Below are 15,045 nucleotides of genomic sequence, written 5' to 3'. Positions count from 1 at the left end.
TTGGCTAATTTTCACCTTTCGACAATAACAACAAATCCAGTCCACAACAGTAAGCAAATTCTTCAAACCAGTGACACCAAATGTCTAAGACTACACTTGGTGACAAATTGAACTGGATAAGTAGGAAGAAAATTAATAAACTACTAAATTACTGTCTATCAGTAAACAACAAAATTCTTATGACTTATACCTTCATCAAGTCTATTTAAATCTATGGTGTATAGTTATGGGGATGTGGTAATAAGTCTGACATGCTATTATACAGAGATGGAAGTCAAAAGTATTAACAAAGGGTATGCTTTCTTTCAATGATGTCCGAACTGTACAAGAAGTAGTAGGTAATTATCACCTAATCTTTGAAGAACACCCCAATCCGCTATTGGAACAATTGATTTTGAACAACAGAAGACATAAGAGATGAATGTCAATAAACGTGAAAAGAAGTGATGTTAGTATGTCTGGCATTAGTGAACACTTTATTCATTCTATTCTTCAGAAATGTGTAAAAATTTACTTGAAAAGCGTGGAAAGGAAGGCAACAAAGTTAGTTCCAAAAAAATCACAGCTACATACACGTATTAGAAAATCGATGAATTTGATTGCGAATAAGCGTCTAACTGATTTGAGGTGAAAACTCCGTTAAATTTATTAATTTATGCCCCAGTTCCTTTAGTTACAGCACAGCTCAGCATTATGTTAAATTAATTACTTAACAAAATTAGCATTTCATCAATGTTGATTGATGCTAGCGAACCTGCTAAAGTCTCGTTTTAACGATCCATTCTAAGCGGCTCGAGCCTTTGTTAATTCATAAATATTCAATACACTTTAATTTAAAATAACTGCCGAGGTTTTTTTTGTTTGATATACTTTAGCAAGAATCTTTTCTCACGAATGACATTAATTTTTAATTTTCCGTTCCAGGGTATCGTTTGGTAGTTCAAAAGGATCAATGGTAGAAACCCTCATTTTCGAGAGTCCGGTACAGGAGGAACCCGAATCCAGTCCTATCCTAGAAAATGTAGTCCTCTTTCCAGCTGACCAGGATCAAGCCGAGTAAGTATTTAGAATTTTTTTACTCGTACTTTAACTTTAATCTTTCACTTGTCAAATTTCTTTGTACTGATGTATAAAAACAATGTTATGGATAACTTGCGGTGCATTTTAAATCGTGACAGAAATAACAGAGGCGGGCTCAGTGTTAGGTATACCGTTTATGATCAAAATTGTATAACTACGATGACGCATTTTTTGGCTAATTAATTACCTTTAACTTTATAGCGAGAAATATATATTTTTTAGGTATAGTATTTAAATCGACGGTCTTCATTTGACGTCATTTTCAGTTCTTATTCTATTTTAGAAGCGCTTTATTGATACTAGAACTTATTTTAATCGACCCACATAGTCTGTAGTTCCATTTTGATAACGAATATTGAGAAACTGACTTATGAATGAAGGAGGATAATAACAATATAGTACTATTGTGTCGTACCCTTAGTATAATGCTATTATGCACTATTAAGCCGCTTATCATTAATGATTCTGGGTAAATTGACATTCATAGTAGTAGAGGTCAAAGTCAATAAATAATACACTTAACAGTTCTCATTATAATGCATATTGGCAGTTGATCCGGAATATACTAGTCGAAATAATCTATGAAACGGTGAAATTAACTGTATGAGCAATATGAAGGGACGTAAAGTAATATAATTGAAACCATTACATAAACATTAGAGCATATATTACAAAAATGACTCATATTGGTCATGCTGTGGAAGGCCAGTTGTGGTAATTTAAGTTTATTATGAATGTCTTCAGTTCTGAGTCTGTTTTGCTTGTTCTTTTTATTAAGGAATAAACAGTACTTTCTTAGTAACACAATAAACTATATTCTTTTGCTCAAGGACGATTGAATACAAACAAATCGTAAACATTGGAAAATTAATGCCATTTTTAAATAATGATTTTGTTTGAATTAATTATCTTGTACAAGAGAAAACGACAATATTTATTTTTCTGAAGTAAGTAAACATGTTTGTTTTTAGTTTTACAGTATTTCAATAACAATAAATTATGCGCCTTTCTTTTTGGATTTTTAAGGAAATAAATAAATTAAGGCAATAAGAATGCCAGTAAACCAAATTTTATTAATTGTGCTCGTATAGGTCTGTATAACAAAAGTAGTAAATCAAATTGTTCAAATTTTCGCATATTTTATTGTTACTTTCTCTTGTTTATTATTAAAATGGTTCAAATAGGCAAAGTAAAGATTAAATACATGTTCTTTCTCTCTTTGACGCAAAGAGATTTTACAAGAAATTGTGAATTTTTAATGTTTCAGTTAAAGCAATAGAAAAAAATCAGTCTCCTGCGATTTTTAAATGAAAATTTGCGTCCCGATATATTTTTCTCTTCCAAGTGACCACTCGCTTGAATCACGTCTATTCTCAGATCTCTCAGAACTGGTAAGTGATTGCCAAGTTCATTGTCACTGACCCGATTTGTTTTTCTTCGACGATCAGGGTCTGTCTCCATCCTTAAAATAAGTTCCGCTGACGACATCTGCCTTACGTTTCTGTCCAAGCAACTCAAACTTATAATTGAATCGGTAGTGAATTTTCTGCCACCGTTTTCCCTAATGTAAAAGATTTTATAAATAAGGCGGTCGCTGTAGAAATCCGCCACCTGTATTTAAAAAGGTATTTCGTGAGAAGGTAACCATTTGTCGGTATCCGCAAATATTTAAAAGTCCTATGTACCATACTACTCTTTGAAAAGCAATAAGTCACTAGGTATAAGTACTGACAAACTGAATAATTAATACTAAAAACTCATATTCAATTATAAAATATAGTGAAAATTTAACAATATATTCTACTCATTTTTCCTTCTTTTCCGGTAAAATAACTGACATTATGACTGAATCGCCATGTATATTTTATAACTTATTAAAAATTAATAAAATTAAGGAAGTTCTGTACGAAGACGACGTGGCACTTAACTTTTATTAAAGTTTTATTTGTTCTATTAAGAGCGAATAGTCCCATAAAGATTACGTATCGCTTCCAACTTCAATTAGGTCGTGCTAATAAGTGATTAAAAAAATAAAGCAGTTTTAATCCTGCCATTCTACCAACACCATTCACAAATTACCAGTTAATTTTTATTGCTTTTTATCTCTAGCGGAAAGCGGTTGATATATCGTTATAAATGGGAATGAATCATTGTTTTTTCCTTAGATCGTATGATATAACATCAAAATGTTAATATAATCAGCTTGATTGCTTGTAAACATACAAGGCGTTGTGTAGTCAAACATTGTCTTAGTTTTTTAGATACGATCTGTTTTACATAGTCTTTAAATGTCGGTGTACAATTCGGTTGATCATGTTAATTCTGCTTGGGTAACTGTTGAATTCTTTATAAATTATAACACACCAGCCATAGACAATACGAATTCCTTGCCACAAAGAGTTACTATTACGTGAATTTTTTACCCAAAATTTAATTCGAAATAATACATTATTAGCAAATGTTTTTAGTTGCTACTGGAAAGATTGGTTTTTTCATTTGTTGAGTTGTTAACCTTAAAAGCAATGTTGTGTATGATGTATGAGGCAAGTGTTAAGAGGGTAATTTTTTGTAAATGGCGAAGGCGAAATGTTTCTCTAAAATTTCCGGTTTCACGGGAATAACTTTATATGAACATACAAAATAAATATTTTTTTATTATTCTTTATACATGCCAAAGAGAATGCTGTTAAAAGCATTCCAGCTAGTAAAAATACGGAAAATGAATTTATATAACATTTTTTTGATGTGCAGTTTTTTATTCTAGTAAATTATTTTTATTATTAACTTTTTTCTCCAGTACCAAACAAATGGTTTCAATAATATCAACCCTAAGCAGGTGTGGTAAGGTTTGTAATAAGTTTTATTCACCTTCATCATTTAATTTACTTTATTATTTCAGTCACGTTACATTTTCTATTTTTAGCTCCTGTTTCCTAATAAGATAAATTTTATAGAATCATCCCACACCCCTGTAATCCCCTGAAAGTTTCACAACAACTGTTGGGTTAGATAATCTTTAGAAGCGTTTATATTTTTGAGAATTTTTGACACGTAACGAATAAAGCATTTCATTTTTATAGACTTATTGTTAAAAGCTTTGTCCCTGGGATACAATTTTGTAGTAGGTTTGTTCCGGTTTGAGTTTTTTTTTAGATATTGACACATTTTAAAAAACTGGTCCCCACACACATTTTTGATGATGATTTTTTTTTCTTCTATTAGGGATATAAATCAATACATATCTACTAAATCTTCGAAAAACATTTTTTCCTTTCTTGAAGGCATATTTTTGTTTATTGTTCACTGCACAGGGTGTTTTTTCTAAGTAATAATAAAATCTGAGACGTCTTCTCAAGCGATTTCATGAAGATAAGACTGAAATGTTTTATTTTTTGAAGATTTAATACCGTAATTATATTTATAATCATATTTATATAAAAAAAAATTCTATGAGCTTCTCTCTCTCTCTCTCCCCCCTTTCTCCTTCTTAGGGGCAGATTTCAGGGGGCTGTAATTCCGAAAGAGGGGGCCAGTTGGCAAAAAGAAAAAATACGGGTCTCCTAAATTTGTCTTAAGAATCTATGACCAAATTTTGTTGCATGAATTTCGGGACACCCTGTATATGACATATTAAAAATCTGATTTTTTTTAAAATTTATTATACATATTTTATATAAACACGAAAATCATTTTATGATCGTTGTAGGATCCTGAAGACGTAATGAAAGCGACGAAACATCAGAAAAATGTGATAATGTTTTTTGTACTTTCTGGCGACATTCAGTTTATCACTTTTAATATTCTCTACGAATTTTAAGGGTGCTCTAGCGTCATCTAACATTCACCCGATTTCCTTCCGCAGCTGACACACATCACTGGCCTGCTCTATCGACTCCTTTCCGAACTACGTACACCGGCTTTTTAGGTTTCTACATCCGCAATTTAACCATAGCGCGCGAAGCGCCCAACGGTGGGATTGTCAACTAAACTGTATCCACTCGAGGTGTGGCGAACAATATTACAGCGTTGCCAGGCGACACATTCTTGAGTCATCCTGGGGAAATTCAGTTTCGCTTCTGTTTTGATAGACGGCTTCTGTTGGGGTGAATTTAGGGCTAAAGACAGGACATTAAAACTGTAAAAATCGTACTTGCAATTTTAAAAAATAAATTTTGTAAGGAACAGTCTGTCAAAAACAGGTAATGTAATAAACTTCAAAAAACTACTAAAATAAGGAAACTGGAAAAATAGAGTTGTTGTTGCATATTTTTTAGTTATTCCTTTATTTGGGTATTTCATACGACCTATAAAGAGATATAGAAAAATAAATAAATTTTTGCTCTTAAAATGGTCGTTCAATGGTTATTTTTATGAAAGTAGGTAACAAAAAAATTTTACTGGAAAAATAAAAATGCTTTGAAAATCAATTCGATTTTAATTTCAAAACTACGACTAATTTTCGTCTAATCTGTTCACAAAATTTTATTTTGATCAAATTTTACCACATTGTGTGAAAATATTGTCATCAAAATCCACACCATTCATAGTCGTAGCACAAGCACAAACTTTCTACAATATTAAGACTATATTACAGGAAACTGCTCTGTGGGTTACCTGTTCCTACAAGCATTGAATTATACCAGCAATTCCTAGTAAATATCTGGGATCACTCGTCGGTCAAGCCCACTAGACATTGACCACATTATTTGAAACAAAAATTACAGATTGCTGGTATATGATACTTACAGAATTGTAAAAATATTTCAGAATAAATTTACATATTTTACGAAATTTTGAACCACTTGTAACTGGACCTATCTGTGTCAAATTATGTGGATATTCCTGACAGTTTATTTTCCGTTTAGCGGAAGAAGTTCGAAAGCTTTCTATAGAAAAAACATATCTTACTCAAGAGTTCCTAATATTTACGAAATATTGCGAATACTATTTATTCACTTGAGATTTTTAATCATTTTATAGATGCATACGTGACTTCTTTTTAAGGTATTATTTTCTTTAAAAAGACAACAATGATAATTGAGCATACATAGCCTTATATTGTTATCTTGTTTGAGTACAGCTGATAAAACCTAAATTTAAATTGATAGTTCTGTGTGAATATAAGCGATTCACGATTAATTAAATAAAAAATCTTACAGAAAAGTTAGGTATTTTAGGTCAATATACATTTTGCAGATATCTTTGTTAAAAATACCATTAATTGCCTGCAATTCAAGTCCAAATACAGTTTATACATGAAATAAAATTGCAGCGAAAAACACTTGTTTCTATTTAGCGTAATAAAGGAGTTATTGGAAATATGAGAACAGCTGAAAAAAAAATAGGAATATATCGTGGAAAAAAAATAGGAATATATCGTGGAAAAAAATAGAAATATATCGTGATTACTCCAATCCACTTTAGCAGTATGAAATTAATCATTGTTTTCCTTGCCTTCACTTTCATTTCATTTCCCAGGTTGACCCAGGTCCTTAAAAAAACCAAAGTACATCCGACAACGTCGCCACATAAACCAGCGTGCTGCGTTTCGCGTATTAACTGGTATAACCTAAGCAAGCTTGCTGTGCCGATTCGACATTGCGTTGTTTTTGTGCGTGTATGTGACATACGACTAGTGAGAGTGTTGCTGTTGAGTGATAAGATTACGAAACTGACGTTGCCCGGCGTCTGGACCTTCGGGGACATCCACAGGAGAAATCCGCTTTTTTTTCGACAAGGTGCGTATTTTTACCTAACAAACAAAGGAGGGACCATGTCACTGGAACCGAAATCGATCAAATTATGGGGTTGAATGCTGCTCCACTGGCCTTTTTAGTTTGATATTTGAGGCGCCAAATCTGTTGCGTCAACTGGTTGAATTGGGCTTGTATTGCTGCTTTACTGTTGCCGTAGTTTGTTGTTAGCCGAAAATGGAGGATAATGTAATAAAGTTGTTTACTGAAAGCCAAAGTTATGGGCAAGAATGTAGTTCGAATTCCGTCGCTAAACTTTTCCAATTTTTTTGTTTTGCCTCTTGGAGACGACATTATTACCAATTTTGTTTTATACGTTTGATTATGTTGCTTAATAGTATTTGCTAGGTGACATTTTGAAAGTTTTTATCGCTATTTGGTTTCGCTAGACTTTGTTTGTTACAATAATGTATATCAGGTACATATTTCTTATATCATGGGTATGTATTGTTTCTTCTTGATTATGAAAACAAGTTATTTAAGAAACTTTAAAGGTCATAAACTGCAGGCGTCTTTATGATGGAGGCTAGAGGATTAGTAGTCACTAGTAGGTACTTGATGATGAGGTTCAAGTTGGTCTATACCCCTCTTAGAAGCTCATTGTAAATGCATAATGTATACTGCACTTTAATGTGCAATATTGGTGTAGGTGTTGCTCAATATTAAATTTCAACAGTTTTTGAATTAAATATTGGAAAATATTTATGAAAAACTAGATGCTGCTTCAGTAATTTGTCAGAATATTGCAACAGCGTTACAATTTTCAAGAGTTGGATGCATTTTTAAGATTAAGAATATGTTTAGGTAAAAAGAAACAAAGAAATGAGTATATGTACTTAAAATATATATTTACAATGTAAAAGGAAATCAGCTTTCTACATAATAAAAGAAAAACACGTGGATAGATTGGAATGACGTTCACTGTTGCGGTGATGGCAAACTTGTAGACGTAGATGACGCTGAAGACGACGGCGTTAGTATTGGGAATCCATTTGTGCCAAAAAGTGCAGTGTTAGCATTAATCGTCACCGAGTGTCTATGCAAAGTACCCAGTTGACCTTCAAACAGAATCTCATTTATTGCTTTTTTTGCATAGATCTGTTGGTCTACAGTCATTCTTTTCAATTCGTTAGCCCACATTATTGCGATGTTTTCGTATTCATCGGGTTTCTTTAAATGTGCACACGCAAAATTAAATTCATCTTGAAGACTAGCTTGAGAAGCTACAGTTTTCCTTCTTTTTATTCTGCTTGCTTCTGTAGCGCGTTTAAGTCTATGATTAGGTGTGCTTACTGTCACCGTGTCTGTTTCTTGCTCCTAGAAAAAATAAATAAAATCTCTTAAATGACGTTCTTTAGTATGTTGGCCTGTTGTTTGAAATTACTTGTAATAATCACAATCATTTACCTCTTGTAGATTTTGATCCTCCTCGTCTCCATCTTCACTCTTCAAAGTTACTGTAGGGTGTATCTCCACGGATTCTTCCTGGTGTTGCAAAAAACTTAATTCGTTGAAGTACCACAACGAAGATTCGTAGCCATCATCAGAACCCGTGCTCGATCTGTAGGCTTTTATCTTGCTAAGTTCCTTTCTATAATTCGTTCTTAGGCTATTAATTTTCCTTTTTACAGTTTCCCTGTCAGCTTCAGCGTCGATGTCTTTATATTTTTCTATTAGCGCCTTATACGCCTCGTTTTTTAATTTCCTGTCGGAGTATTCTTTACTTTTAACTTTCCACAGAGTTGGATATTGTCGGTATAAATTTAAAAATTCTATAATAAACTGGCGATCTGCATTACGCTTTGCCATAGCGACACAAGTTACACTGAGTCGATATTGGGCAATATTGTCAGTGAACCGGCTAGTAATCTAACATTGCGCAACGACTTACAAGCAGGCGGAATGTTTCATTATTTGCGCAATCTAAAGCGGCCCCTAGACGGTCAATAATCTTGCGCAATATTGTGTATTGTGCAATATATTGCTCGTTTGAAAATTTTGCAATAATACGTCATATGGCTGCTAAAAATATTGACCGTTTATCATTTCAATAATACTCCCAATATTTATTTTGGGATAGGTATAGGTATATTTGTATTGGATTGTACAAACATTTTTTTTGCAATATTGAACTTTTCAGTATGCATCTGTTCCCAATTTTTTTCTGGATAAGTTGTAAATCACTGTGTTTACTAAATATAGCAGCAATGAATATTGAAATAATATCAAAGGTAGAATAACAGATTTTAGCCAAAATTATACAGTATTATGTAACAGATGCGCAAAATTATTTACACCTAGGGTCACTTCAACTGTGTAGTACACAATAATATTGCTCAATATTGTGCATTTATGAAGTTGGCCAAATAATATAGGAAAACAGTTCTACATGTAAAATTACATTCGAAAATACCTACGCGCATTTAAATTTATTTCCATGAGCATATAATGACGACCATTCATTTTCCTTTTACATATTTTGGTTAGCAAATTTTTTACTGTGGTTAAAGGATGTGATTAATAATGACCTTCAGTCGAATAACCTAAATTAATACCTACATCATCGTTCCACTGTAAATGAGGTCATATTAGGTATCGATTTTTAGGAAAGGAAACTTAGTTTATGGTGAGAAAAATAGTTTTACGATGGGCTATTTATTGGGTTAATGTATGTCATAAACTTTTATAGGTCAATATCGTGTCGTTTTGTGATATTAATGAATTGGTTTACGTCTGTTGACGGATACAAATTATTATTTCTAACGGGGGAAATCGAGCTTCAGAATGTCTCTGTCTCTTAGAATCAAGCAAATTGTTATAATTTGTTTAGTGAGATGATGGACACCTGATATTAAGAATAACAAATCACTATTTTGTTGTTATTGATATTATGTAGAATCTTTATATTTTTATAAACATGCTGACTTTTTAAATATTTTTTTGCATAAACAAGAAAAGTAACAACGTACCTTTTATGTGTATAAGTGGGATAAAAAAGTCAGATTGTTGTATTGTAAACGAAATAAAAATAAAAATAATTATTTTTTTTAAACGAAAGTATGTTTATTAAAGACATATTCACTTTACATATTATGTAGCTTAATAAGTACTGTATACTGTTTTTTCTTTGTTTTTGGCGACTCCAAAATTGGTAAGCTGCCAATAAATTTTGGAGCAGATGGTTCGTAGTGTGTATACACATGCAGTCCTAGAAATAGCTTTCCAAAAATTATGGTCATTGTATGACTAGACGAAAGTCCGTAATGTTCTAATAATAAAAAATTTACACAGACGTCACGGCGACGTAGCGTTCTTGAATATTACCACACAGATAAAATGGGAACAAACTTGTCATGGGCTGAGTGTAGCTTCAGTGTCTACGTATGAAAATATGTGCTACAAAATAATTTTAAATAACGAAAATTGTCTACGAATTTGTTTATTCCCAANTATTTTGTTGTTATTGATATTATGTAGAATCTTTATATTTTTATAAACATGCTGACTTTTTAAATATTTTTTTGCATAAACAAGAAAAGTAACAACGTACCTTTTATGTGTATAAGTGGGATAAAAAAGTCAGATTGTTGTATTGTAAACGAAATAAAAATAAAAATAATTATTTTTTTTAAACGAAAGTATGTTTATTAAAGACATATTCACTTTACATATTATGTAGCTTAATAAGTACTGTATACTGTTTTTTCTTTGTTTTTGGCGACTCCAAAATTGGTAAGCTGCCAATAAATTTTGGAGCAGATGGTTCGTAGTGTGTATACACATGCAATCCTAGAAATAGCTTTCCAAAAATTATGGTCATTGTGTGACTAGACGAAAATCCGTAATGTTCTAATAATAAAAAAATTACGCAGACGTCACGGCGACGTAGCGTTCTTGAATATTACCACACAGATAAAATGGGAACAAACTGTCATGAACTGAATGTAGCTTCAGTGCCTACGTATGAAAATATGTGCTAAAAAATAATTTGATAATTTTAAATAACGAAAATTGTCTACGAATTTGTTTATTCCCAATTTACAAATAAATGAGGAACGTATTCTATCCTCAGCAACAAATGCAAATATTTTGCATAAAATAACATTTATTAATGATCGGCATTTCATTATTAGGTGTAGATATGCATATGGATAAATCAAAAGAATGAACAGTTTGGCATCAATAATAAATAATAACTGGTCGAGTGTTTTTAAAAATATGGCGATGACGATGTACCGAAAATACTTGTAAGCCTTGACATTTTATTTCTCTAAAGCAATAACGATTAAACAGTATGATGAAATTCAAAATATATCGTATAGGTATTTAATTATAGTCACACGACTTCTCTTATAACAAAAAGTATGAATTATCTCTATTTGTTAGGGAATTGTAACCATATGGGATACGGAAGCAGAAAAATACGGATTTACGACCCCTGGTGCACTCGTTGCACACGCGGTTAATAAAGTGTGAGCTATAGTCTCTCTCGGAGCGTACAATGGGTTTCCGGGAAAGACTTTTGTAGCAAATTGGACTTGGTATGCTGGGAGCAAGCATTTCTTTGTTAGGTCGTAAGTCATGTTGGTTAATTGGATGTAAGCGACCCAGCAGTGTGTAATTTCATTATTTTTATGTTCTGGGACTCGGAGAAACATCTGTAATATTGTAGAGTGTGACTTGTTTTTGTGAAAAATTCCTGGAACTCAAGCAAAATCGCAAAAATCCTTAAGCTAGGTACGGTTCTGTACACAAACAGGTATGGGAGGCAAGACAAAAATAAAAAAAAACATACCAATTTACAAATGTAGACGCTTTCGAGCGAGTAACAGAAAATACATGTAAAAAAACAAACAAAATAATAATTAAATAATTACTTATCTCAATTTTTTCATGTTATGTAATCAACTTCTTTTTTCTATGCATTTTTTAACATTTTATGTCTGCCTAATTTTATTTTATAAATCCTCCCTAATCCGAAGAGTAAGTATCCTTTTAAACTTTTTTCTTAATAGTGCTCCATAAATTGAGATAATATTTTATTATTTGATGTTGTATTATTTTGTTTGTTCTTCTGCATGTATGAGAATATTTTATATATGAAAATATTAAGAGTAGATTTGTTCCTACACTAATCTCTTTTAACAGCTAGATAAAAAAGTTTTCTCCTAATTTGATATAGTCCAGTCACTGAAGACGAAATTAAAGTAAAAGCTCCCAATTTTTTCGGGTAGCATGGATTTTCCTGAAAATTTGCATACAAGCTCATCTGACCCCCCTCCCACTTCAAAAGTTATATTGTCTAGATGTGTGCTTTTTTCTATTTGGGGGTGAAAACTACCCTTGTACGAAAAAATGCGAAAATCGCAGATTTTCCTACATATTTTACAGATTAAATTCATGTTCAAATATGTTGGATAAAGTTCCTTTCATGTTTTTTAATATATAAGTGGATCTTATTTGTGGAAGGGCGAAATGGGCGTTGACTATTAGACGCCTTCATTATAGCCGTCTTTGTCTATCGTATGGATTTCTATGACTTACTTTATCGCTCTCACGTAACTTCTGATAGACCATCGGTACTTTCCTACACTGTATAAGTTTTCCTCGAAAAACCTTTAATTTTTCCGCCACAGGACGTTGAACGTTTCAATTATAGCTATCTTCGAAATTGATTTCAACTTGTGGGAATCATAACTCGGGTTCTATACCATATAAAAAAATAAAAAAAGCAATCTCTTTACTATTTAATTATCTTCATTTTTGCCTATGATCATTTTTTTTTATAAAACTTTTAGTTTGTGATATAATCGCGAAAATTGTCTCAAAAACGCATTTTTTGGGCTAAAAACGAACATGTTTAGGCGCAAATAACTCGAAAAGTATTGACTGTACAAAAAATTGTTATAGACAATGTTTTCCTTAGAATTCGTCTCTGTATCGAATCGTGAGGTTATTTTTAATAAAAAAAATTCCCACCCTCCAGAAGGGGTGGTAGGGTAAAAGCACACATCGGCACTATATAACTTTTATTTCTTGGGCTATTCCCTAGCTATAGTTCAAATTTCACGTCAATCCATTCCATCCGAAATAATTGGTAGCCAAAATACTTCAGTGACTGGACTAATACCTTAAGTCTTAATATAAAAAACTAAATATTTGAGTACCCGTATTTGGATTAGGTTACGTTCCTTTCTGGTGTTTTTCGAAAAGAACAAACAGTAGTTGATTTACATACTTAAGTAGTAGGTATTTAATTTTATTTGAGACGTTCGCAGTACAATTATCGTGTGACATTGCGTTTTATAACATAAATTATTTAATATTTATTTATACAATGTTTAACTGTCTTACCTTAACTTTTCTTATTTGGAAAAATATTAAGTGACATGTAAAAATGACTGTGGTACCGAAGTATATGTGACATATTATCTTTGGAATAAGAAACGACAGAAAATCAGTCTCATAAGACCGAAAACCTTCGCTCACGCGTATCTTTCATAGACAACCGTATCAAATACTCTGCTGGTTGATTTTGCACTTACCGAGGAATGCAGCAAACTCGTTCCTTTTTATCCATGCAACGCGAGACTCTAGCTGGAACCAGTGTTCACACCTACGCTATCTCCATGGCGTTTATTGTCAAAAGCAATCACGAAATCGTCTCTGTGTGGGAGTACAGAACATAATTTTTCTACATTTCACACAATTGGATGATAACCTTCGCTAATTCTAAACGATGCCTTTCATTGTGCTCAAATTGCATGTAATTTAGCTTCGCATAAAAAATTACTTCGGACGAGCTTTCCTCTCGTCCGTCGTTTTAAAAGAGGAACAATTATAAAAATGTCGTCTGCTTTGGGTTAATTGTGGGTTGTGTAATAGCAGAGTTATTCATGATGAAGTAGATTAGTGATAACTCTGATAACTTAAATGGAAGGAAAATTAAAAATGATCTGTTGTATAATGGATTTTTGAAATCAGATGAAGGTGTTTGTCAATTTTCCCGTAAATAGTGTAGATTATAGCTTTGGAAAAAAAAATTTCTGTGTTTTATGTCGATAGCAATTAAAGTAATAAAAAATATATTTTTGATAGTGATCCTGTAACTTTTTATTAAGCTAAACTAATGGAAAAAAACCATAAATTACCCCTTTTTTCCTGTTTTTTAAATTGGTGTAAAAAATTTAAAAAAAAAATCCGAAAAGTTGCGGCAGCATATAGGAAATTTATTCCAGTTTTCGAAACTGTCATTATTATTATTACGACCATTTGTCGCCCAGATATATGATGATTGAAGACAAAAGGATTCTTTTCCATTAAAAGTTCAATATTTTGATAAAAAATGGTCGTATCAAAATTTAAAAAAAAGGAAATTGAAGCTGAATAAACAAGCTATCTGGTCCATGGCTTAGCTGAAAAAATGTCGCGCTATTAGAACTGCATGATAACCGTAGCTCCTAAAAAATTTCGACGGAAAGATCTAAAAACTAGAATCTTAGAGCTTCAAAACGCTTTTTTTTAATTCACGATACGATTATTCACCTAAATATAGACTGTCAAAAGTCACGGAAAAATTTGGGAAATTTTGTTGACCCTTTCATTAGTTTATTTGAAACTCGTTTTCATGGATATTTTTTATTAGGTATTTTAATGTTGCCCTAAAGAAAACTAAATAAGGGTCATTTACACTGCTTCTTATCGTTTATTGTAAAGTAGGAATATAATTTTAAAGTCACGGTCTCTGGTTATCATTGCATCTAAAAATGTACATTTGTATTTCAAGTGCATGTAGAGGATCTTATCTCATCATGCCGTCATGTGGCTTTTAATAGCAGCACACATAAATGTTGTTCACCATATGCGTTCGTGGTACACTTATGTATATTCTCACGAAGATCAACCTGACGTATCGAACAAAACTAGTTCAGAAAAGTAAAATTGCTCAAGAAAGCGCATATACGTACATACAATGCCCGATCAAAGTAAAAAATAACTTTTTAAAAATAAGAACAAGAAAATGTCATGAGATTAGTGAAGGATCTACTTTTCCGACGCATGCAATAGAGAAGAGAAATGTGCCTCCTTTCAAATATATTTTACTCATGTTCGTTCAGTTTTTCATTGAAATGTTCATTGCTATTATTTGATGAAATAAAACGCCTACAGTGTGTTTAAGATGAAAGAACTAATAAATTTTGTGCAAGTCACA

General features: G+C 32.1%; 1 protein-coding gene across 3 annotated transcripts in view; it reads left to right on the top strand.

The window, feature by feature from the left end:
* The window catches only part of LOC108905594, a 144,903-nt gene that overhangs the window by 76,135 nt on the left and 53,723 nt on the right, over positions 1 to 15,045 (top strand). For all 3 annotated transcript variants that reach the window (XM_018708540.1, XM_018708538.2, XM_018708539.2), the window contains one exon: positions 925 to 1,056. In XM_018708540.1, coding sequence (XP_018564056.1) covers positions 925 to 1,056 — 132 coding nt within the window. The remainder of the gene's footprint in view (positions 1 to 924; positions 1,057 to 15,045) is intronic.

The sequence above is a fragment of the Anoplophora glabripennis genome, unplaced genomic scaffold (genome assembly GCF_000390285.2).
Source record: "Anoplophora glabripennis isolate ALB-LARVAE unplaced genomic scaffold, Agla_2.0 scaffold53, whole genome shotgun sequence".
Lineage (NCBI taxonomy): Eukaryota > Metazoa > Arthropoda > Insecta > Coleoptera > Cerambycidae > Anoplophora > Anoplophora glabripennis.
The sequence above is the reverse complement of the archived record's forward strand: the minus strand, read 5'-3'. Positions and strand labels throughout refer to the sequence as shown.